Source organism: Lithobates pipiens, unplaced genomic scaffold (assembly GCF_037356315.1).
Source record: "Lithobates pipiens isolate NorthernLeopardFrog02 unplaced genomic scaffold, aLitPip1_a1.2 Scaffold_30, whole genome shotgun sequence".
Taxonomy (NCBI): domain Eukaryota; kingdom Metazoa; phylum Chordata; class Amphibia; order Anura; family Ranidae; genus Lithobates; species Lithobates pipiens.
The window spans coordinates 49,920,598-49,947,108 of NW_027507791.1; the positions used below are offsets into that span (position 1 = coordinate 49,920,598).

The following is a 26,511-nucleotide window of genomic DNA, read 5'->3' on the forward strand; positions in this document are numbered from 1 at the left end:
ACGCATATCTCTCTCTCTCTCTCTCGTTTTAAGAAACCAGTGGGCTTAAATGCAAGAGGATAATTTGGGCCCCAATGAAAGTGAAGCGCTAGCAGTGTGCTGTGGCAAAAATTGGGTGATATATTGTGTAAATCTGTGTAATTAGGTCAGGTTACTGTAGGCCAGGCTAGAAGGCTTTACAGGTCATGCCTCTGGCCTCTGGTACCCCTCCCCCCCCAGTTCCCAAAAGATGGGGAAGTTTCTGGAAGCTAGTGGGTGGAGGCTAGGAGGTGCTAACTTGAATATTCATGGTAATCTGGCCAATCTTCAGGCAGGAGGGCTGGCATCAGCCCTTAAATGTTGTAAAGCCTTGCTAGCAGGGGAGTCGGGTGGAAGATGGAGTGAGGAAGCTGTATCGTGTAGCCAGAGAGGGCCCCCCCCCGGGCTGAGGGGGCTCTGCCTCTGGGCTGGGAGCTGAAAGGAAGAAAGAAGTAAGCCATTTAAGGTGGTGATAAATCAGCAAAGACAAAGAAAGGCAAAATCTTCAGCACTTAGAGTATATCTAAAGCCCTTTTCCGGTTCAGGGTGGTGTAAGCAATAGTTTAACACTAACACCCGTTCTTTGCCAACTGTGACCCATTGGAGAGATTTACCTTGAATCACTAAATGATAGCCTTAATTTCCAAAAATAATCTATACACATCTACTATCCAAATATAGTTCAAATCTTGAATTATACTTACCATTTATTTCAATATTCAACCCATCACTTCTCTTTTTCACATTACTGTTTAAAGTTTTTGCTTCACAATAATATTTCCCAGAATCCTCTGGCTGAGCCATTTCAACTCCATATTGGTTAGATGAAGTGAAATTCTGAACAGTCAGTAGATCTCTGTAGAAAGCGAACTGAAGATCTGTCTGTCTGTGTGGGGTAAGACTCGTGTCACATGTCAGGGTCATGTCATCTCCTTCCAGCACCCGGTTTGGCTTCACTTTTATATCAGGAGCTCTGAATAGTTCTGTAGAACAAAAAGATCTCGCATTTTACCAATGAACAATTTAACATGATGGTCACTGAAAAGAAGAGTTTTATCAGATTGAGCAACTATTCTCCACATTTTTAACGATATGCATATTGTATTAGTAACACAGAGATTGTTTTAATATGTCTAGTATTGCAGGAAGGAGTTGTAGTGGGGTGGCACAGATGTAGTTCCCCAAACTGGTCACTAGAGGACGCCATGGTTAGGGTTGGGACCCTTGTAGTGAACAAGCAGTGTATGTGTCTAGGTAGACACTAGAGGTCAACAAAATAGTCACTGGGTTGTACCACAGATAGTGAAGAAGAGCTCCGGATAAAGAGTCTGGTGAGAGTCTACCGACTAAAGCTGGTCATGGGAAGCAATGCAAGGACCGAGGCACACAGGAATGTAATCTGAGGTTTTCCATTTTCTGGCAGCTTTCCTTTAGGGGGGAAGCAAGGAAAAAGAGGTGCAGGACTTACGGGACTACTTCCATCCTTTTGGCCTGAGATGTAAAGCTCTGGTAAACCGCTAAAGGTATGGCTTCTTCCTTGATCTGCTTGCTGAGCCCACGGATAGTGAGCGGGGGCCCCATAATCTCCGATTGCCCATAATCTCCTATTGTCCAGGGGCCCCATAATGTCCTATTGCCCGGGGGCCCCATAATCTCCTATTGCCCGGGGGCCTCATAATCTCCTATTGCCCGGGGGTCCCATAATCTCCAATTGCCTGGGGAGCCCATAATCTCCTATTGCCCGGGGGCCCCATAATCTCCAATTGCCTGGGGGAGCCCATAATCTCCTATTGCCCGGGGGCCCCATAATCTCTGATTGCCTGGGGGGCCATTATCTCCTATTGCCCGGGGGCCCCATAATCTCTGATTGCCTGGGGGGGCCCATAATCTCCTATTGCCCGGGGGCCCCATAATCTCCTATTGCCCGGGGCCCCCATAATCTCCTATTGCCTGGGGGGCCCATAATCTCCTATTGCTCGGGGGCCCCATAATCTCCTATTGCCCGGTGTTGTGGAAAATTTGATTGTATAACATTTTATTCTAGGATGTGTGTTTTATAGTTTGCCATCTGTCTCCCTGTGTCCGGTTTGATCGAGGAGCGCTCTAGCAGAGCGTACTTGGGTCAAATCGAGACCAGTGGTAAAAAGTCAGTATGAAAACCTTCTCATCGGATTTGAGACGTGTTCTCTGTGTCTGTGGATGTTTGTAGGTACCAAGCGCAATGCGCTGGGCTTCTTGCCTTCAAATGAATATGGGCATTAGAGAAGCGAAGTCTACATAACGAGATAGACATATTATTTTATCTCTGTGTGGCTACGTGATCCTTTTTGGATACATATCTGCTTTAATGAGAGGACATTGGTATCTGCCTTGTTAATATACTAGTACCGTATGTTAACAACACCAGTAGCAATGTCCCCGCAGATTGTCTCAAGCTTTTAAGAATCATAATGAGCTCACTCCATACTGTTTACTTTTAAAGCACTATGGTCTGTGCTCCATACTGACTAAAAGGGGGAGTGTGCATTTCCTCTTGTGAATGCCCTCCCCTTTAATGTATGTCATTTCCTGTGATGTCATTTTCTGTACTAAGGGAGTGCCTGCCTATTGGGGGCAGGACTTCCTGTTTGTCATTCTTTGGGAGATAATAAAAGTCGATGTTGAGCCCCCGGGGGGGGGGGGGGGGCAGAAGCATGGAACTGAGAATGTAGAAGGATGGTTGAGTCTGTTCATTGGGATGAATGTGTTGGAAAATAAGCCTAAAGCATTATATCATTAAGACGGAAATGGGTGCTTATTGGAAGCACAGCGGTAGATGGGGCTGTGTGCATAGCATATAGCCAAATTACCACGACACCGGGGGCCCCATGAGTTGTCAGTCCACCTCTGGCCTGCACTGACTTTCTGCAAAAAAGGTGTCCTTAAAAATGTGGGGAAGTGTTGGCAACTATGATATTGTATATAATTAGAAAATATGGTAAATCAATATGGAGGTGCAGTGAGAATGCTAACCTGACACAAAGATGAGCCCAACCTGACATCAACTAGTTAGTGGAAGATCTTGGACATAACACACTGTGACACCCCCACCCAAATCCAACCAAAAGGACTTACCTTTGACAGAAATAGATACTTCTGAGTCCTGCAGAATTCCAGAGATGTCTTTTCTACATGTATATTTACCAGATCTATCAATACTTATGTTTGTGATACGGAATGCAGAATCATATCCCCAGTCTCTTATTGCAGTGTTATCCTTGTAAAATATCGTCCTTCCTGCAGAATATCCGGGATAATGGTGACATCTCAGAGTCACATCGTCACCTTCATGAACGTAGAGAGGAGCCTGGAGGATCACCCAGTCTGAAACATATCAATATATCCAAATCACATTACAGCGAGGTCTGTCTAACGATGATCTACCTCTTCCCAAGATCTCCTCCCATCCGTCTTATTAAATTTTTTTATTTTTACACTGTCCTTTTAAAAAAAAAAAATCACTTTTATTCCTATTACAAGAAATGTAAACATCCCTTGTAATTAGAGATGCACAGATACCATTTTTTTACGAGTACGAGTACCGATACTTTTTTTTGTTTTTTTAGTACTCGCCGATACCAATTACCGATACCTACTGCAACTGTTTTGTTGTCACTTCAGCTGTTAGCGATGGTACAAAGCATTGAAAAGTTATTTATTAGGGTTACTGATTCAAATTTTCATGTTCGATTAATCGATTTTTTTTTCTAATCGATTAATTTCGATTAATTATAACGCACATACAGATCCAACTACTTTTAGCTGATCTCCTTGCATTGCAACTCTGCATTAGTCAGTGGTAAATATGGTATACACTATATACAATCACCCGACACTAGACACTATGCAGGGCGGCACAGTGGTGTAGTGGTTAGCACTCTCACCTAGCAGTAAAAAGGGTCGCTGGTTCGTATCCAACCATGACAATACCTGCCTGGAGTTTGCATGTTCTCCCTGTGCCTGCGTGAGTTTCCTCTGGGTACTCCAGTTTCCTCCCACACTCCAAAGACATGCAGGTAGGTTAATTAGCTTCTGTCCAAAAATTGGCACTAGTATATGAATGGGGACCTTGGATTGTGGGCTCCTTGAGTGTAGGGACCAATGTGAGTGTGCAATGTACAGGGTTGGGGACAATTGTAGACACTCACTCAGGTTCAACTTGATGGACTGGTGTCTTTATTCAACCTTACTAACTATGCAACTAGTTAGTTCCCACAATCCATGACTCAACTTCACAGTTCACACAAATACGTTTTAAATTCAAACTGTAGCACTGACGTAAGTCATTTTTTTTCCCCCACAATAGCGTGACAATCCCTCCACCTCCGGTCTAACTAATCACTCTCACCTTATGGCATGGACCCCTGTGCAAACAGGTGGTCATGCAAGCGGGTATCAAAAGGGTTAACACAGACCATAAACTTCTCTCATGTCTCCTCAGATCTCAGCAAAGACACCAGGTCATGAGTATGAAGGAGAAGGGATCTCACCATTCCAGGAGCACACATGGCAGCTGTAAACTGTCTCTTTGGCTGGGAAGCCACAGGTGCTGGCTATTACCACTAGCAACAGACGAAAAACAAGCTCTGGACTGCCGCACTCTTCAGAAGACCACTTTCTTTTAATGGAAAATCAAATCACAGCTCAACAAACACAGCGAACAAGGAAAAATTGCTGACGTTTTGCACTAGTTGTAGTGCTTATTCATAGCTAGTGCGAAACGTCAGCAATTTTTCCTTGTTCGCTGTGTTTGTTGAGCTGTGATGTGATTTTCCAATAAAAGAAAGTGGTCTTCTGAAGAGTGTGGCAGTCCAGAGCTTGTTTTTCGTCTGTTGCCAGGTCATGAGTAGAAAGAAAAGATCTAAGTGCTCACTGCTTAAGTATAAGATTACATTTTTGTGTTCAAACACAAACTACTCACATAAAGATGATAAAAACACAGCATGTTAAGCCGACAATCGTGTTAGTTCCTTAGGGCAGCAGTGGGTGACGTCATGTGTAGCTCCTCCCCCATACGCGTTACGTTCAATCAAAACTTCAACATCACCGGACTCCTCCCCCCTTCCTTTCCTTCGTTAGCAGACGGAGGCACTTGAGGAAGGGGGGAGGAGTCCGGTGACGTCGATGTCCGTGACGTCACCGGATCCCTGACGGAACTCCCTCAAGAACCGGAAGCCGGCAGAGAGGTGAGTACCGTTCAAAAGAATTTTAATCGACCAAAAAATGTAATTGATTAATTGAGGAATTCATCTTTAACTTCCACGGCCCTAGTTATTTACAAATGAAATAAATCTTTTTATTTTTTTTATTTTGCAAATTTTTCAATGTGAAATGTGTAAATATATATGTGTAAAAATATTCACTAACAAAGCAAACAAAAAATAAGTTTTAATTGTTTACCATTTATAAAATAGACATGACCAAAAGAAATAAAAAAAAGCAGGAAAATAATTAAATGGAGGAGAAAAGGGAATTAATTAAGGCTGATTAAAATAAATTAAGGGCTTATAAGGGGTTGAACAGAGAAACATTTGCTCACCCCTTTGATCTGCAGATGAAGAAACAGAAAGATTAAAAAAGAAACAATGTTTCTTTTTATTTTAGTGTTTCAGCGGCTGAGCAATGTTGTTAATAAACATTGCCGGCTGCTTTATTTTTTATTTTTTGACAGCTCCAATTACTGGACTTCTTTAACACCAGGGAGACCCACTGACAGCTCAAAGAACTGAGCCTGAAAGTATCGTTTTCAAGTATTGGTGCTTTTGCACGAGTACCGATACTTGTGCAAATACTCGGTATCGGCACCGATACAGATACCGATACTAGTATCAGTGCAACCCTACTTGTAATCGAAAAAAAGCATGACAGGACCTCTTAAATATGAGATCTGGGGTTAAAAAAGTGCTCAGATCTCATATTTACACTAAAGTGCAATTTAAAAAACAAAAAAATAATGTAGTTGGGGGGGGGGGGGATGTCCCTTTAAGAGCTATGGGCGGAAGTGATGTTTTGACGTCACTTCCGCCCTGCAGTGTCATGGAGATGGTGGGGGCCCTCCCTTGTCTCCATACCAAGCCAGGGAGAGGACCAGATCACCTCTGCCGCTGCAGGCAGCTCTGGTAAGCGGCGGCGGGCACCAGAGCGTGGCGGGAGGGGGGCCCTCTCCTGCCCTCTCCTGCCACTGATAAAAGTGATATGGCAGAGAATCCGCCACTGAGACCACTTTTATCTTAAAGCGGACTGCCTGCTGAAGAAGTGGATAACGGGGATATGGCAGCTAGCTGCTGCCATAACAGCGGTATTCCTCTTCAAAAAGCCGCCGTATATTGACAGGGGGTGGGCGTAAGTGGTTAAAACAGTTTTTTTGGAAAAAATATCGGTTTGGAAAATAATTACAGTGCCATCATCCACATACAGAAATAGAAGGGACAATGTAAATGAATCAGTGGGTGTTTAGGATCACTTTAACCACTTGCTGACCGCCGCACGCCGATATACGCAATGGCAGTGGTGGGCAAATGGGCATACCTATACATCCCCTTTAATTGGCAGGGTTAGCGGGCGCACGCGCCACGGCAAACAGCGTGACCATGCCCGTGGATCCCGGACTCGATGTCTGCCAGTCTCCCGGCGATCGTGTTACGGAGTCGCAGGACGGGGAGATGTAAACAAGGCATTTCACCCATTCTGCCTAGTGACATGACAGAGATCACGGCTCCCTGTCATCGGGAGCAGTGATCTCTGTCATGTGAGTGGAAGCCCATCCCCCCCATAGTTAGAATCACTCACTAGGACACACTTAACACACTTAACCCCTCGATCGCCCACTAGTGTTTAACCCCTTCCCTGCCAGTGACATTTATACGGTAATCTGTGCATTTTTATAGCAACGATGGCTGTATAAATGCCCATGGTCCCAAGATAGTGTAAAAAGTGACCAATGTGTCCGCCAAAATGTCACAGTCATGATATAAATCGCAGATCGCCGCCATTACTAGTAAAAAAAAAATTTAAATGGCATAAAGCTATCCCCTATTTTGTAGACTTTTGCGCAACCCAATCAATATACGCTTATTGCCATTTTTTTTTTTCCAAAAAAATGTAGAAGAATACGTATCGGCCTAAACTGAGGAAAAAAATTTGTTTTTTTTATATATTTTTGGGGGATATTTATTATAGCAAAATGTAAAACATATAGCTTTTTTTTTCAAAATTTTTTTGTTTATAGCGTGAAAAATAAAAACCGCAGAGGTGATCAAATACCACCAAAAGGAAGATCTATTTGTGGGGAAAAAAAGGACGTCAATTTTGTTTGGGAGCCACGTTGTCAGTTAAAGCGACCCAGTGCCGAATCGCAAAAAAAGTGCTCTGGTCAGGAAGGGGGTAAATACTTCCGGGGCTGAAGTGGTTAAACACGCAGCCCGTGCTGGACTTTTTTTTTTTTTTGTAGAAATCCAGCAGTGCTTTGCAAAGTGAGTGTGATGGATTCACTGGGTTAATTAGTTGCCTGTTTGTAAAGCTAAGGTTGTATATAAATATTGCGAAAATAAATATCCTTTTATGAACTTGTGAATTTGGTGTCGGTGGTCTTTTAACGTCTCATCCAAGGGGGATTTTCTTTCGTAATTCTATTATAGGGATGGGACCACCACACCACAGGTGTTGACTAAGTGAAAGTCTTTTCTATTACCGAGTGAGGGAAGGGGGGGTTCTTGGGCACCAGCCGCCACTGTCATACACTGAAGGCTTACTCAGAGGAGTAACACATGCATTCTCTTACTCCTAGCAGAGGTGAAATGTATATAAACTCTAAGCCCTTGTACACACCGTCGTAAATTCCGATGAACAATGTCCGATCAGACCGTGTTGTCGGATAATCCAACCATGTGTGGGCTCCATCTGACTTTTTCCGTCGGAATGACCGACCAACAAAGTTTGAGAGCTGGATATAAATATTTCTGACAACATGATCCGATCGGACAAAGTGACACTTAACTGAAACTGAACGTAGTCCCGCCGTGGCGAACGAACAAACGTCATCACGGACATTCCGACCACAAAATCTGTCGGATTTTTTCCGACGGATTTTGTCGGAAACTTGTGTTGCATACACACGGTCGGACAAAGTTGTCGGAAAATCCGATCGTTCAGAACGTGATGACATTCGTTCGTTACGGGGGGACTACCTTCAGGCTAGTAGCCAATAGCTTTGGTCTCGTAATTTGATCTGAGCATGCGTGGCACTTTGTTCGATCGGAATTCTCTACAAACGATCGGACAAAGTCCGACTAGACCATGTTGTCGGAAAATTTTATATCCAGCTCTCAAACTTTGTTGGTCAGACTTTCCGATGGAAAAAGACAGATGGAGCCCACACACGGTCGGATTATCCGACAACACGGTCCGATCGGACATTTTCCGAGGAGGAGTAGACACAGCAGAAGCCGCTGCCCACCGCCTGTAGGAGCGCTGCCTGCCTACAACCTAGAGGGGGAAAGTGTGGGGCCGGATGACCCACCGCGTGGGGGGGGGGGTTGGGAATTTAAGGGAAAATACATTGACCAAAGCCATAACACATTCCCCGTACAGAATATTTACTCACCATAACTGACCTCCAGTCTGACAGGGTCACTTATTTGCATGTTGGTGCCTTTACACTGGTAATTCCCACCGGTTTCTTGTTTTGCATTTCGGATAACAAAGCTTTGCCCTGTGTGTATCTGGTTATTATCCTTGTACCAGGTGTATTTCATATCTGCTGGAATAGGTGACCTCACATTACAGGTCATTGTTAGAGACTCAGTTGTGAAGATCCTGACCCAGTTTGGGTTGAAGGTCACCACAGGTGTCACCGAAGATCCTACAAGGTAGCACATTGAACATGTCAATTAATAAAGAGACCGTACAGAAAAAAAAAGATACAATCAAAGATCTGTAAAAGATTGTAGAATATATTTTCTCTGCAGCCAATCCTTTCATCTGTGCTCTTTATGATATAAATCTGTTTTGGTCTAATGAGTTTGGAAAGGTATAGACTGAATAGGCTCTCTAAACCAATGTGCTTCTGGCTGAGTTTATTGCAGGGTCTGTGAATTGGGTTCAATTAACCCTAAAAGTGGCTGAAGGGTGGAGGTGGCAAGCTGACTAATCCTGAAAGGGAATTATATGACCTCCAAAATAGAATAATGTGTTTGATTTAATTGTGTTATATTATTAGGAGTATAGATGCTGTTTATACGTGACAAAGGATTCCCAGAGAACTATAAGTTACAAAAAGAGACAGCATAGCAGAATCCTACCGTCTTTAGCCTTGCTTTGACTGCCTGAAATGTCTAAAGCAGCCATTCTCAACCAGGGTTCTGTGGAACCCTGGGGTTTCTCCAGAGGTTGCTAGGGGTTCTAGGGATTCCTTGAGCTGTGGCTGATGAACCACCTATTTGATGGTGCCTACAGAGTTCAAGGTTCAGCATCACTTAGCAAAGCCAACAGCATGACACCAAATATCTTTTTATCTCTATATATATCTCTATATATCTTTAATGGTGGCATTCTGAGCACTACTTTAAGGGGGACATTCTTCCTATTGACTACCAATATAAGAAGCTTTGTTCCTCTTGAGCCCTGATGAATTGGTTTTAGTAAGGGTTCCTTGAGGCATGAAAATAATTTTTGGGGTTCCTCTAGGGTTAAAAGGTTGAAAAAGCCTGGTCTAAAGGAAGTGAGTGGGTAGGGAGAGGAGTCATTGCTCTCACTACTTTACTTGTATGTCTTCAGCTTGAGCTACTGAATTCTGTACACCACAGGCTGTTTTACAACAGGAGGTACGATGGCCATCTAAACCTAACCTAAAAGAAGGTTTATTGAATTTATTTAGATTATTGACAAGAAGTATGTGTATATATATATATATATATATATATATATATATATATATATATATATATATATATATATATATATATATATATATATACAGTATATATATATATATATATATATATATATATATATACAGTATATATATATATATATATATATATATATATATATAAATAATGAAATAGACAATGGATGGTCCCAAATGGTTTCCCATTTGTGGTAAATAGGAATATCTCCCAACCTTTTAAGATGTGAAAAAGGAAAACCTTTTAGCACAGAAAATGTGGGCAAAGGACACACCCCATGCCGCACCCTGATAATGCCGTGATGACAAATTAAAGTGCAAGAATGGTCATTAAAACCCCACAAGGCTTTTTCACTGTTTATTTTCCTTTATATTTGCATATAGAATTAGCCAATGCAAGAATCTAAAGCAGCCATTCTCAACCAGGGTCCCTGCTCAGGATGCTAGGGGTTCTGTGAGCTGTGCCCCCATTTTGTGGTGCCTGCACAGTTCAGGGGCTAACACAACTTAGCAAATAAGTGCAGTCTATCAGTGCCCATAAGTTCTACATATTAGTGCCTCCTCATCAGTGCCCATCATTGCCAACTTATCAGTTTCCAGTTGTCTTTGCATGCACTCTGTGATGTGGCAGCATTGTCACCCTCTATTAGTGCCCATCAGTGCCCGTCAGTAAGGAGAAAACAAAATTGTATGACAGAAACAAAGAAAAAAGTAATTTTTTTCAAAAATGACGCTATTTTTTAGTTTGTTTAGCAAAAAATAAAAACCCCAGAGGTGATCAAATACCGCTAAAAGAAAGCTCTGTTTTTGGGAAGAAAATTATACAATCTAGTGTTGCATGATCATATAACTCAGGTGGCACAGTGGTGTAGTGGCTAGCACTCTCACATAGCAGTGAGAAGGGTTGCTGGTTCAAATCCCAACCATGACACTATCTGCTTGGAGTTTGCATGTTCTCCCTGTGCCTGTGTGGGTTTCCTCCCACACTCCAAAGGCATGCAGGTAGGTTAAGTGGCTTCTGTCCAAAATTGGCCCCAGTATATGAATGGGGACCTTGGATTGTGGGCTCCTTGAGGGTAGGGACTGATGTGAGTGTGCAATGTACAAGGATTGTAGACTCTCACTCAGGTTGGACTGGTGTCTTTATTCAACCTTACTAACTATGTAACTGTTCTTCAAAGTGCGACAGACTTTGCTGAAAATTGTTTTGGGCAGGAAGGGGCAAAAGTGCCCAATATTAAAATGGTTAAGGTAGTAGTCCATATTTTGGTGTTCTCCAGGATCTGGCAGATCTTTGAACTCCCAGTGCTTTCCGACGGACTGCAAGGCGTAGTAGTCCTCCTCTGTAAACGTTGTAACATTCTCCTGAGTGGGAACTTTGGAGAGTAGCTCAAGATCACATCTTTGGGCTTGTCCTGCCTTTCTGCCATGCAGGCAGCAGCAGCCCACTGTACAGAGTCCTCCCCCCTTTTATTTGCAGCGAAAGGGAGAGGGCAGAGCCCAGAAAAGATTGGGAACCACAGAAGCAAGTTTAATCCCTTCCTATGCTGGACCAGCCAACTGCCTAACTAACATACTGTAGGCAAACTGCCTACACTAGGTCCATTTGTTCCACTGACTGCTGATGAATTGGTTTGAATAGAGTTTCCTCGAGACCTAAAATGAATTTTAGGTGTTCATTTGGGAAAAAAAAAAAAAGATTGAGAAAGGCTAAAGAATGATTGAAAGGTTTGTAGCAAAAGGAAAAACTATTGCTATACGCCAGAGAAAAGAGAGTGGCATTTAGACATGAAAGAGAAACAGAGGGATTTAGTTAAAAAAAGCGGGACAGTCCCTCCAAATGAGGGAGCACTGAGAACTAGGCAGAGGAGAAACGATCCCAGCAAATCACGTCTACTTACCGGTTTTCCCCACAATCAGCACTGTAAAAGAGACAAAAAGAGATTAGTAAAAAAAAAATGTATACTTTGTACTATCTAACTATATCATTATTTTAATTAATATTAGAGTATTTCTTTCACAGAGGATAGTGAATAGGGATGAGCCGAACACCCCCCGGTTCGGTTCGCACCAGAACTTGCGAACGACCCCCGCGTTCGGTACGAACGTTAGAACCCCATTGAAGTCTATGGGACTCGAACGTTCGAATTGGAAAGTGCTAATTTTAATGGCTAATATGCAAGATAGTGTCCTAAAAAGGGTTTGGCGACCTGCCTCCTGCCTCAGGGGACATGGGTCACTGCAAAAAAAAGTTTTAAAAACTACCGTTTTAGCGGGAGCACTGATTTTAATGACGATTAAAGTGAAAAAAAAAGTGAAATATTCCTTTAAATATGGTGCCTGGGGGGTGTCTGTAGTATGCCTGTGAAGTGCCACGTGTTTCCCGTGTTTACAACAGTCCCTGCACAAAATGACATTAAGCGGAAATAACACCATTTAAAACTGCTTGCGGTTTTAATGTTATATCTGGTTCCTGCAATATGGTTGAAAATCATTGAGAAACATGGCATGGGTAGCCCTCCCTGCCCATTACCAGCCTATTTGGGTCTTGTACGCATATTAAGGGGAACCCCGTACCCATATTAAAAAAAGGAAATGCGTGTGGCCCCCAGGCCCTATATACTCAGAACAGCAGTATACAGGCGGTGCAAACAAGACAGGGACTGTGTAGGTTTGTTGTGTTAAGTTGAATCTGTTTGTAATTTTCAACTGGTACATTTTTAAAGTGTAGCTCCAGTCAAAAAAACTATTTTAAAGCTTTTTGGAAAACATAGGGAAGGGTTATCACCCCTGTATAATTTGTTTTGTCGTCCATCTTTTTTCATCTCACTTGCTGTTGTCTCCTTCCGTTTGCAAGTAGGAGATGTTTGTAAATTGGATGTTTGAAAGTAGGGGCCTGCCCTATATGCTCTGCAGAAATGGCGGAACAAGGTGTTGGTTTTGCCACAACATTGTAAGCCCTCAAAGTGACTCTTGGTGGGCGCTGGAGCGCCCTGCTGTGAACGATTATATCAAGAATTGTAATTACATGCCATTGTTGAACAGTGGTAGAAAAATTGACCTTTGGTGGTTGTGGTGCTGGTGCCACAACACTATAAGTCCTCACAGTTACTCTGGGTGGGCACAGGAAGGGGCCCTCCTGTGAAATATTATATCAAGAATTGTAATTACATGTCCCTGTTAAACAGGGGCAGAAAAATTGGGCCTTAGGCACTGGTGCCATCACACTGCAACCTCTGCCATATACTCTAGTTTTTTTGCAGGAATTAGCCCTGCTGCAAAGCATTGCATCAAAAATTGTACTTAAACGCCCCTGTTAAACAGGGGCAGAAAAATTGGGCCTTAGGCACTGGTGCCATCACACTGCAACCTCTGCCATACACTCTAGTTTTATTGCAGGAATTAGCCCTGCTGCAAAGCATTGCATCAAAAATTGTACTTAAACGCCCCTGTTAAACAGGGGCAGAAAAATTGGGCCTTAGGCACTGGTGCCATCACACTGCAACCTCTGCCATATACTCTAGTTTTTTTGCAGGAATTAGCCCTGCTGCAAAGCATTGCATCAAAAATTTTACTTAAACGCCCCTGTTAAACAGGGGCAGAAAAATTGGGCCTTAGGCACTGGTGCCATCACACTGCAACCTCTGCCATACACTCTAGTTTTATTGCAGGAATTAGCCCTGCTGCAAAGCATTGCATCAAAAATTGTACTTAAACGCCCCTGTTAAACAGGGGCAGAAAAATTGGGCCTTAGGCACTGGTGCCATCACACTGCAACCTCTGCCATACACTCTAGTTTTATTGCAGGAATTAGCCCTGCTGCAAAGCATTGCATCAAAAATTGTACTTAAACGCCCCTGTTAAACAGGGGCAGAAAAATTGGGCCTTAGGCACTGGTGCCATCACACTGCAACCTCTGCCATATACTCTAGTTTTTTTGCAGGAATTAGCCCTGCTGCAAAGCATTGCATCAAAAATTTTACTTAAACGCCCCTGTTAAACAGGGGCAGAAAAATTGGGCTGCTGGCATCACCCAGAACCAAAAATGTTCTTCCAACATATCAGCGGAGGAGGAAGAGGATAGACAATCAACATAACAGGACAGTCACTCAGCATCAGCATAGGCAGTCTTGAAGGGATGTGGTATTTCAAAAAAAATTATTCGGTTACATCAGCTTCAGGTGCTTGGTAGCTGTGGGTGATCCAAGACTGATTCATCTTGATGAAGGTCAGTCGATCAACTGATTCGGTGGACAGGCGCACCCTGTGATCGGTAACGAAGCCACCAGCAGCACTGAAGGTGCGTTCCGAAAGAACGCTGGATGCAGGACAGGCCAGTAGCTCAATTGCATACTGTGCAAGCTCTGGCCAGTGATCCATCCTCAAGACCCAGTAAGCCAGAGGATTTTCAGTGGGAAAGGTGTCCAAGTCTGACCTTGCCCCTAGGTATTCCTGCACCATGTAAATTAGACGCTGGCGATGGGTGCTGGAACCAATCATACCTTGGGGCTGCGGACTAAAAAATTGTCTGAAAGCATCAGTCAGACGGCCACCTTCTCCACCGCTCCTTCTGACTGATGCCTCAGCAACACGTTGTCCAGGACCAGGAGTTTGTGACCTCCCAGTTTCTGGGAACGCGTTGCACAGAGCTTTCTGCAAGGCCTCCCGGAGATGTCTCATCCTCTGCTCCCTCTGCGATGGCAAGATAAGGTCGGCAACCTTACCCTTGTACCGTGGATCAAGGAGAGTGGCCAGCCAGTAATGGTCCCTCTCCTTGATCCGAAGAATACGAGGATCCTTCCGCAGGCTTTGCAGGATCAGGGAGGCCATGCAGCGTAGGTTAGCTGAGGCATTCGGTCCGGAGTCCTCTGGGTCACTAAGGACAACATGATCCGCAGCTACCTCCTCCCAGCCACGTACAAGTCCACGTGTTTCTTGGGACTGTAAATCATCCCTATAAGACTGCTGCTGCTGATGCTGAGTGCCAGCCTCCACCTCCATGCTGACACAATCATCCTCCTCCTCCTCTTCCTCCTCCTCACCCTCTTCCTGTGTGATGGGTGGCACAGCAGGAACACTGTCTGGATAAAGGGGGCCTTGAGAGGCAAGGAAGTCCTCCTCTTCCTGCCTCTGTTCTGCCTCAAGTGCCCTGTCCATTATTCCACGCAGCGTATGCTCCAAGAGGTGGACAAGAGGTATAGTGTCACTGATGCATGCACTGTCACTGCTCACCATCCTTGTGGCCTCCTCAAACGGTGACAGGACAGTGCATGCATCCCTGATCATGCCCCACTGGCGTGGTGAGAAAAAACCAAGCTCTCCTGACCCTGTCCTGGTGCCGTAGTCGCACAGGTACTCATTGATGGCCCTCTGCTGCATGTGCAGCCGCTGCAGCATGGCCAATGTTGAGTTCCATCTGGTGGGCATGTCACATATAAGGCGGTTCTTGGGCAGGTTCAACTCCTTTTGGAGCTCAGCCAGCCGAGCACAGGCATTAAATGATCGGCGGAAATGCACACAGACTCTCCTGGCCTGTTTCAGGACATCCTGTAAGCCGGGGTACCTGCCCAAGAACCGCTGCACCACCAGGTTAAGGACGTGAGCTGCACAGGGCACATGGGTCAGTTGTCCCTGTCGGAGGGCGGAGAGGAGGTTGGTGCCATTGTCGCAAACCACCATTCCTGGCTTAAGCTGGCGTGGCGTCAACCACCTCTCGGCCTGCCCCTGCAGAGCTGACAAAACATCCGCCCCAGTGTGGCTCCTGTCCCCCAAACAAACCAGCGCAAGCACGGCATGGCATCGTTTTGCCTGCGTACTTGCGTAGCCCCTGCAACGCCTACGGAGCACAGCTGGTTCTGAGGACAGAGCACTGGAAGAGGCCATGGAGGAAGAAGAAGAGGAGGGGGTGGAGGAGAGAGGTGTGTCACAACCAATAGTAGCATTTTGGAGGCGTGGTGGCGGAACAACCTCCAATACTACTGCACCTTGTCCTGCATCCTTCCCAGCAGCCAGAAGAGTGACCCAATGGGCCGTGAAAGACAGGTAACGTCCCTGTCCATGCCTGCTGGACCATGAGTCAGCGGTAATATGCACCTTACCGCTGACCGCCCTGTCCAGCGAGGCAAGGACATTGCCTTCCACATGCCGGTAGAGAGCCGGAATTGCCTTCCGTGAGAAAAAGTGGCGTTTGGGGACCTGCCACTGAGGAACCGCACATTGTACAAACTCACGGAAGGGGGCCGAGTCTACCAACTGAAAAGGCAGCAGTTGAAGTGCTAGCAATTTAGCCAAGCTAGCATTCAACCGCTGGGCATGTGGATGGGTGGGAGTAAATTTCTTCCGCCGGTCCAGCAGCTGGGGCAGGGACATTTGTCTGCTATAATCGGACGTGGATGTACCACTAGCAGAGTTCCCGGAAGCACTTGGCTGTGACACACCTAATTCTACACCTTCATTCCTCTCAGAGCAGGTTTCAGAGAGGACTGAAGGTCTAGTGGGGTTGGAGATGCCAGCTGATGAGGAGCAAGGAGAGGTCCGCTTTGTTCTTTGGTGTGGGTCTTTGAGGTATGCTTGCCAACGAGCTGCATGGCAGGTCAACATATGTCTGGTCAAGCATGTGGTGCCCAAGCGGCTGATGTTTTGGCCACGTGAGATACGCTTGAGACATATGTTGCAAATAGCAGCGGTGCGATCTGATGCACTCGTCTCAAAAAAGGCCCACACCAAAGAACTTTTAGAATAACGCGCAGAGGAAGCGCTCTGCGCAGAGGAAGCGTTCTGCGCAGGCGGAGCTCTGCGGTGTGATTCAGTCGGTGTGCTGCCCCTAAGCTGGCCCCCGGAGGGCATCCTGCCTCGTTGGACATGTGCCTCCTCCTCCTCCTCCTCCCTCCTTCCAGGCACCCACGTGGAGTCAGTGCCCTCATCATCCCCTCCCTCTTCATCGCTGTAGCAAACCTGGCAGTATGCTGCAGCTTGGGGAACATGACTGCCAGATTGCTGTCCTTCTTGAGCATCCCCTCTCTCTGTGCTCACGCTACTGCCTTCCTCTAGCTGAGTGTCATCATCAGAGCCCACCAAACACTGGGCATCCTCCTGGAGCATGTACCCAACACTGTGCTCAAAGAGTTCAGGAGACTCCTCAGGAGGACGTGGTGGGTCTAGGGAAGGAGTCACTGATGATGACATTGAGAGGAGGGACGACGATGTGTTGGCAGCTGCTTTTCTACTACCCTGAGACTGGGTGAGAGAGGATGAGGAGGATGAAGAGGGCTTGGTCATCCACTCTACCAAGTCGTTGGCATGTTGCGGTTCAACATGTCCAGCTGCAGAAAAGAAGGACAAGCATGTCCCATGGCCACGTGCTGATGACAATGCACCGCGTCCACGACCAGCACTGTTGTCTCTAGACACAGAGCCTGCTTGCCCTCTTTTATCGGCTCGCGCCTGTCTGCCTCTCCTTGCTGGCCTTCCAGACATGGTAATGGCCTGAAGGGAGTTGGGTAAAACAGTAGTTGGGTAGTTTATATTGTGCTGGAGGCACACAACACCCACTAACTCCTGCAGATGCCTTTTTTATAGAACAGCAGAGTTAAAGGGGTATATACAGATGTATACTGTGCTGTGCTGGAAGCACACACAACTTCCAATAACTCCAGCAGATGTCAATCAGGCCCAAATAGAGAACAGCTATGTAGGTGGATAATAGCGGTATGTACTGGGTACAGAGCAGGCACACAGCACGCACTATCTCCTGAGTGACACTACTGACTGCAAGCTCTATTGTTAAAGATGGACCACTAGCTATATAGGTGAGGTGAATATCACGGTGTATACTGCGGTCAGGGCACGCAGACAATAACAAGAGAACAGCAGAGTTAAAGGGGTATATACAGATGTATACTGTGCTGTGCTGGAAGCACACACAACTTCCAATAACTCCAGCAGATGTCAATCGGGCCCAAATAGAGAACAGCTATGTAGGTGGATAATAGCGGTATGTACTGGGTACAGAGCAGGCACACAGCACGCACTATCTCCTGAGTGACACTACTGACGGCAAGCTCTATTGTTAAAGATGGACCACTAGCTATATAGGTGAGGTGAATATGACGGTGTATACTGCGGTCAGGGCACGCAGACAATAACAAGAAAACAGCAGAGTTAAAGGGGTATATACAGATGTATACTGTGCTGTGCTGGAGGCACACACAACTTCCAATAACTCCAGCAAATGACAATCGGGCTCAAATAGAGAACAGCTATGTAGGTGTATATAGTGGTATGTACTGGGTACAGAGCACGCAGACAGCACGCACTAACACTACTGACTGCAAGCTCTATTATTAAAGCTAGATCACTAGCTATATAGGTGAGGTGAATATAGTGGTGTATACTGCGGTCAGGGCACAGACAGTAACCACTACACAAGAGCAAAATAGTAAATCAGCCAAAAACGATTGGTGTGTAACTGTGTTGAAGGTACACAGAACACCCACTGCTTCAGATGCTAACAAACACTACACGAGGCCGCCTGAAAGGCAGCTTTATATAGTGTGGGGCGTGCACTACACAGTCTGAGCTATGATTGGCCACAGGCAGGATGCCTGTGGCCAACCATTGCTCTTCCCGCTACTGGCGCTGCGATTGGCCAAGCATGCGGGGTCACAGTGCATGCTTGGCCAATCGTGAGACAGCAATGCATTGCGCCATCGCAGTGCATTGTGGGCCACACGAATTTTGCCGCGAACGGCCCAAACGTTCGGAATTCGGCGAACGCACGAACGACCGATGTTCGAGTCGAACATGCGTTCGACTCGAACACGAAGCTCATCCCTAATAGTGAAGTGTCTAGGTCCTCATATTGAAAATAAAAATATGCATTACCTTTTTTTTTAAATACTTTTTTTGCCACTCTTCCTCCTGCTCGTGCAGGAATGAAAAAACCTTCTTATAAAAGTGTTTTCCTCACACCTCTGTCTTTGCATGCACTCTATGATTGATGTGGCAGCATTGTCACCCTCTATGCACGCTCCTATATAGAGCTACAAATAGATGTGCCATTATCACTACATATTAGACATGCATGGGCGTGTGCGGCCACAGGAAATACTAGTATAATGTGTTGTAAAGACATGCCTGGCTTTCAGGTGGGTTTACAAGCATTATGGAGGGACAGAGAGGACAACCATTCTTACGAAGCATGAAGGAGGCCATCTACATCAAACTGGAACAACCACCCTTGAACAGGGTTGAGGGCCTTTTACACCACCTGTCTTCCATATGTAAGGCCGTTGTACCATCTCTACCCTGCATTTTAACAATTCACACCTCAGGCATTGAAGGATTAAAGGGATTGTAAACCCTCTTTTTTAAAAATAACAAACATATCATACTTACCTCTACCGTGCAGCTCGTTTTGCACAGAGTGGCCCCCGAACCTCGTCTTCTGGGGTCCCCTGGCTGCTCTCGCGGCTCCTCCCTGCGTAAGATAACCCCCTAGGAGAAGAGCTCTCCGGGGGGGGGGGGTTACCTTGCGGGTGCGCTCCCGAGTCCAGCATTTGCATCCATAGACACGAATGCCGGACTCGGCCCCGCCCCCCGCGTCATTGAATTTGATTGACAGTAGAGGGAGCCAATGTCGGTCCTCCTATCAATCTATCCAATCAAGAGCTGGGACCCTGTGGAGAGAGGGAGAGCGCATCTCCGCTGACAGATATACGGGGCTTTGGTAAGTAAAATGGTGGGTGGCGGGGCGGTCACTTCCAGGTAAGTAAAATGGTGGGTGGGGGGGCGGGCTCTGCCATGTGTATTTTCACCTTAACCACTCGCCGACCAGCTACTGTCATTATACTGTGGCAGGTTGACACGTTTCCGCAAGCCGTCATAGCTGTACGTAGGCTTCTTTAAGCAGCATAGCAGACGCACGTGTGCTGCCGGAGGAGCGCGCACACGGCGCTGCACTGTGGGCGTGGGAAGGGGTCATCGCAACCGGTGGTCACGAGCATTGGCACCCAATGCTTGTGACCACCGGTCGCGATGACCGCCGGCCACGAGAGGCAGAACAGGGATGCGTGTGTGTGTAGACACACACATCCCTGTTCTGTTCTGAGAGGAGATGCAGATCAGGAGTTCCTAATAGCTAGGAACCCCGATCTGTCATCTCCCCTAGTCAGTCCCCTCCCCCCACAGTTAGAACACACAGCGAGGGAACACACTTAACCCCTTGCTCGCCCCCTAGTGTTAACCCCTTCCCTGCCAGTGACATTTATACAGTAATCAGTGCATTTTTATAGCACTGATCGTTGTATAATTGTCAATCATCCCAAAAATGCGTCAAATGTGTCCGATGTGTCTGCCATAATGTCGCAGTCATAGTAAAAATTGCTGATCGCTGCCATTACAAAAATATGTATAAGAATACATACCGTATATACTCGAGTATAGGCCGACCCGAATATAAGCCGAGGCCCCCAATTTACCCCCAAAAAAACTGGCAAACTTATTGACTCGTGTATAAGCCGAGGGTGAGACATGCCTGTCCATCCCTGTGTGTGTGTCCGTCCATCCCTGTGTGTCCGTCCATCCCTGTGTGTCCGTCCATCCCTGTGTGTCCGTCCATCCCTGTGTGTGTGTCCGTCCATCCCTGTGTGTCCGTCCATCCCTGTGTGTCCGTCCATCCATCCCTGTGTGTGTGTGTGTCCATCCATCCATCCATCCCTGTGTGTGTGTGTGTCCATCCATCCATCCATCCCTGTGTGTGTGTGTCTCCATCCATCCATCCATCCCTGTGTGTGTGTGTCTCCATCCATCCATCCATCCCTGTGTGTGTGTGTATCCATCCATCCCTGTGTGTGTGTGTCCGTGTGTGTGTGTGTGTGTGTGTGTGTGTGTGTGTGTGTGTGTGTCCAGCCTACCTGTGTCCCGAGCCTGTGTCCCGTGCCTTGCCTCCTTGCCTCCGTCCCGTGCCTTGCCTCCTTGCCTCTGTCCCGTGCCGTGCCTTGCCTCCGTCCCGTGTCGTGCCTTGCCTCCGTCCCGTCCCGTGCCGTGCCTTGCCTTGCCTCCGTCCCGTGCCTTGCCAGGATCGCCGCTCTTCGTCGGCGCCTCGGCGGACATTCTACCATTCAAACGCCGCGCCTCCGCCTCCGCCTTCGCCTGTGATAGGCGGAACACTGAATTTCCCAGCAGCCTGTGTTCCGCCTATCACGGACATCGTCTCATCCTCGTCCGTAGTACGAGGATGAGACGATGTCCGTGATAGGCGGAACACAGGCTGCTGGGAAATTCAGTGTTCCGCCTATCACAGGCGAAGGCGGAGGCGGAGGCGCGGCGTTTGAATGGTAGAATGTCCGCTGTCTGTCTGCTCGACACGCTGATCGAGCAGGCAGACAGCGATGACTCGAGTATAAGCCGAGGGGGGCACTTTCAGCCTCAAAAAAGAGGCTGAAAATCTCGGCTTATACTCGAGTATATACGGTATCAATATAAACTGAAGAAAAAAATAGTTAAAAAAAAAAAAAATTGGAGATATTTATATTAGCAAAATGTATAAGATGTTGTGTTTTTTTCAAAACTGACGCTCTTTTTTTGTTGATAGCGCAAAAAATAAAAAACGCAGAGGTGATCAAATACCACCAGTAGAAAGCTCTATTTGTGGGAAAAAAAGAACATAATTTTTGTTTGTGTGCAATGTCGCACGATCCCTTAATTGTCAGTTAAAGCGACGCAGCACCGTATCACAAAAAGTGCTCTGGTCAGGAAGGGGGTAAATCCTTCCGGGGTTGAAATGGTTAATGCATAGGATGCATTAAGGTGAAAAAACACAAGGGTTTACAACCACTTTAACACATATAAAGCCTTCTTGACACCAAGGATGGGATTATGTAACTAGAACAGGACGGTTCCATAACTTTCACACCCCCCCATCCAGTTCTTGGACAATCGACATCTAGACAATGGTGATTGGATGAAGGTGTCTCTACTCCTTGTCTGGATATAAATGTTGGGGTCATGGGAGTAGCATAAGGGGTTGCAGGGGTCACAATCGCAACCCTAGCTCCAGGGGGCCCCTGCAGCCTCCCTGTCATATTATCATATCCTCCACAAAGTCCAGCTCTAATCTGCCCAAGGGCCCCACAGCCATACTCCAATACTGGGCTTCCACTTTGCCTTCCACGGTCCACACCCCTCTGTTCTCATTGCCTGGGGAAAAGCTGTGAGTCTTTTCCTGAATGGAGAGGAGCATGGGGTGAGAACAGCCCAGGATGGGGAAGTGTCTGTGCTGGCAACATGGAATGGTAACTGAGCTCAGCGAGTTTAAGAGGAGAAGAGTGCCGTCCTGTAGCCATGATGGGACGGATGTTACTGGTGGGGAAAGACATGTCATGTCCTAGTCACCAGCTGGGATTCTTTATACCCCCCACCCAGAGATGTCTGCTTACCCCACTTCCCTGACAACTGGGAAAAAGACCCACACCTCTGGAAGGTGACTGTCAGGGACTTACCAGCAATGTCTCATTCTCATTCTCGTCTCAGCTCCTGTGTATCTGACTACCTGAACCTGAACCTGATCATCTGCTATTGTTACCGACCCAGCTTCGTCTGACTTCTCTGCCTTCTCCAAACCCGACCCGGGCCCGCCTGACCTTGCTACCACTTCTGCCTGTGTTTCCGTTGCCGACCTCTGCCAGTTTTACCGACGCTTCCTTGCCTGCTGCTATCACCTGTCTGCTCGCCTACTGACCCAGACCGTCCGACCCTGCTCCAACCTGCTGCCTGTTCAGTGTTCTGCTGTGCCTGTGGTTCCTCTCATTGGCTCCTGTAGCTGCTGCTTGAATTTCTCAGCTCTTCTATCAACTTCCAGCCGTCCAGCCATCCAGAGGGATCTCTTCTCCGCTATCAGTCCCAGCGGCCCTATTCCAGCAGGCACTCCTACCCACTGTACTCTCGAGACCGCTGTTCCCATTCCAGTGGCTCCTGAACCAGCGTTGTAAGAAAGGTCTCCTTCTACAAGTCGGGCTTCAACACCAGGTACTCAACAGTGACCTTCCCCCAACACCTGGCAACACTGACAGAGAAACCTTCAGAAATTGCTAAAACAAATCACTTAACATCTCCAGCCTTTTCTTCTCTTCTTGATATTGCCTGCGGTGATGAGCCGGGATTAGCACCTTGGATCGGGTGTGTCCATTTTTTGCCTGAAGCGGTGTGTGCACCCTTGTTCTGTTTGCCAAACTAGTACCCGTAGAAACCTTTAGCCATCTTAACCCTTCTCTTCTTTTTTGTGCTACAGATTGTCTCTACGACAAAATCTCATCCTTGTCCTGCCCCAACTTGGCCACTTCTGTCTACAACAGTTCACTGTCATCCACCCTGGATACCTTCGCCCCCTCACTACACACAGATTCAGTCCCCGACCGCTACAACCCTGGCAGACAGGCAATACCAGAAGCCTCAAAAAACAGAGCCACGCTCTTGATTGTCTGTGGCATAAGACAAAGTCGCAGCAAGATTTCAGCCAATGTAAATCTGCCCTCCAAAAATACCATTCCTGCCTCCACACTGCCAAACAGACCTACTTTATCATTCTCATCAACACCCTCTCATGCAGTCCCCATCAACTCTTTTCTACCTCTACCGCTCTACTTCGTCCTCCATTACCTCCACCCACTAACTTACTCACTGCCCAGGAGATTGCTAATCACTTGAAAAATAAGATTGAGACAATTAGTCTCGAGATCTCCACTCTACAGATATCTCCCTCACTTTACACTCCTTATAGTTTCATAGTTTCATAGTTTGTTAGGTTGAATAAAGACACCAGTCCATCAAGTTCAACCTGAGTGTCTACAATTGTCCCTATCCCTGTACATTGCACACTCACACCGGTCCCTAACCTTAAGGAGCCCACAAGTCAAGGTCCTCATTCATATACTATGGCCAATTTTTTTGACCGAAGCCAATTAACCTACCTGCATGTCCTTGTCCTCCTGCACAATCAATACTTTCCTCTTTTAACCCAGCTACTACGGAGGAACTCAAACTTTTTTTCTAACGCTCATCTAACCTCCTGACCCTGGACCCTGTACCTTCTTATATACTATGGTCACCATCTGACTCTATCCTACACTCCTTAACTCATATCCTCAACCTCTCACTCTCTACTGGCATCTTCCCCAACCCTCTAAAACATGCGCTAGTCACTCCCATACCAAAAAAGACTTCTCTAGACCCCACCAATCTTAACAACCTAAGACCCATCTCTTTACTCCCTTTTGCCTCCAAACTCCTTGAAAATTTAGTCTACAACCGACTGAGCGACCACCTCATTGAGAATAACCTTCTTGATCCCCCTTCAGTATGGATTTCGCCCTCCTAAAACTCACAAATAATTACTAACAGCCAAAACCAACGGTCATTATCCCGTACTCTTACTCTTGGACCTTTCCGCTGCCTTTAATACAGTTGACCAGCCCCTCCTTCTCAAAAAACTAAATTTGCTTGGTCTCCATGGCTGCACTCTCCGTTGGTTTGAATCTTACTTATCTCATCGCACCTTCAGTTTCTCCTCTCCAACTCCTCTTACCATGGGGTCCCCCAAGGTTCTGTCCTTGGACCTCTACTATTCTTGATCCACACGTCTTCCCTGGGTCAGCTGATAGCCTCCCATTACTTCCGCTACCATTTATATGCTGATGACACCCAAATCTATCTCTCTGCCCCTCAGCTCACCCCATCAATCTCCTCACGCATCACTAATTTACTAACAGACATATCAGCCTAGATGTCAAACCACTTCCTTAAACTGAATCTATCTAAAACCGAGCTCATGATATTTCCTCCCCCACGTGCCCCCTGCCCTGACTTCTCTGTCAAGATGAGTGGCACATTTATCAGTCCGCCCCACATGCCAGGGTGCTAGGGGTAACCTTAGACTCTGAACTGTCCTTTCAGGCCCACATATAATCCCTGTCCAAATAATGCCGCCTTAGCTCCGCAACATTTCCAGAATATGCCCTTTTTTAACTAATGACACCACCAATCTTCGAATTCACTCCCTGGTCATCTCTCGCCTCGAAAACCCATAGGCACATTTTGTTAGCACAGGACTAACAGGGTTGTTGTTATGTCTTAATGACTTGATACCTTTGTATGTACCCTTTCTATGGTATTTTTACTGTATGCTTCAGATTGTTCTTTATTTCACTTTTTTTATGTCATTCTTTAGATATCATTTATATGATATACACTGTTACATGATTGTATGATTTTGTTTATTTTTTTTGTTTGTTTTTTACCTTCTTCAAAAAATAAAAAACGTTTGTAAACAAAAAAAAGATTAAATAAATAAGAAAAAAATTAAAATAATTTTAAACATGCCCCGTCCCGACGAGCTCACGCACAGAAGCGAACTCATACGTGAGTAGCGCCCGCATATGAAAACGGTGTTCAAACCAAACATGTGAGGTATCGCCGTTATCGGTAGAGTGAGAGCAATAATTCTAGCCCTGGAACTCCTCTGTAACTCAAAACTGGTAACCTGTAGACATTTTTACATGCCTATGGAGAGTTTTAACGGTCAAAGTTTGTCGCCATTCCACGAGCGGGCGCAATTTTGAAGCGTGACATGTTGGGTATCAATTTACTTGGCGTAACATTATCTTTCACAATATTAAAAAATATATATTACTGGGCTAACTTTACTGTTTTTAATTCAAAAAGTGTATTTTTTTTTCCCCAAAAAAGTGCGCTTGTAAGACCGCTGTGCAAATACGGTGTGACAGAAAGTATTGCAACACCCGCCATTTTATTCTCTAGGGCAGTGATGGCGAACCTTGGCACCCCAGATGTTTTGGAACTACATTTCCCATGATGCGCAACTACACTGCAGAGTGCATGAGCATCATGGGAAATGTAGTTCCAAAACATCTGGGGTGCCAAGGTACGCCAACACTGCTCTAGGCTGTTAGAAAAAAAAATATATATATAATGTTTGGGGGTTCTAAAAAATTTATAAATTCTTTTTATTTGTTTTAAAAGACAAGATTACAGAACAGAGCCTTGGGGCATTCCCTGGCTTGAACAATACAACACAGCCTCCAGGAGTACGCAACGCCTCATCACTTTCATTTTATTGGGTGCTAAGCTCACTCTTGCCAAAGCCTGGAAGCAGCCCTATGTTTCCACTATACAGGCCAAAAGGAAAATTTCCTGGATTATGTTACAAGAAAAGACGGCAAGCGTACTCCTGGACCGCTCGGATAAATTCAGGGCCACTTGGGAACCATGGGTGCACTTCGTGGGAGTTTCTTTATCCACATAAATGCGCCCGGATTTAGACCCTGATTACGGTTCTGTTACTCCCAGGCGACTCCTGTAGGAAAATGCCACTTCCCTTTACCTTTTTTATATCTTTCTCCCTTCCTCTTCTTCTCCTTTTCTACTATTTTTTATTCTTCACCTTCTTCTAAGGAGCCTAGTGAGAGACGGTCTTTAGTGGACACTTCATTGCGGAGTTGGGCCGGGCCAGCTGATTTTAGGGCCAGTTCCTGCAT

General features: G+C 46.1%; 1 protein-coding gene across 1 annotated transcript; it reads right to left on the reverse strand.

Annotated features, from left to right (window-relative positions):
• Positions 1-352: 352 nt before the first annotated feature.
• LOC143942199 (high affinity immunoglobulin gamma Fc receptor I-like) lies at positions 353-26,511 on the reverse strand. Its single transcript, XM_077463452.1, has 7 exons — positions 26,418-26,511; positions 11,863-11,883; positions 8,660-8,917; positions 5,597-5,605; positions 3,133-3,381; positions 723-1,001; positions 353-453 (listed from the first exon to the last, which is right to left on the reverse strand). The coding sequence occupies exons 1-7, from the start codon at positions 26,509-26,511 to the stop codon at positions 353-355; spliced, it is 1,011 nt and encodes a 336-aa protein (XP_077319578.1).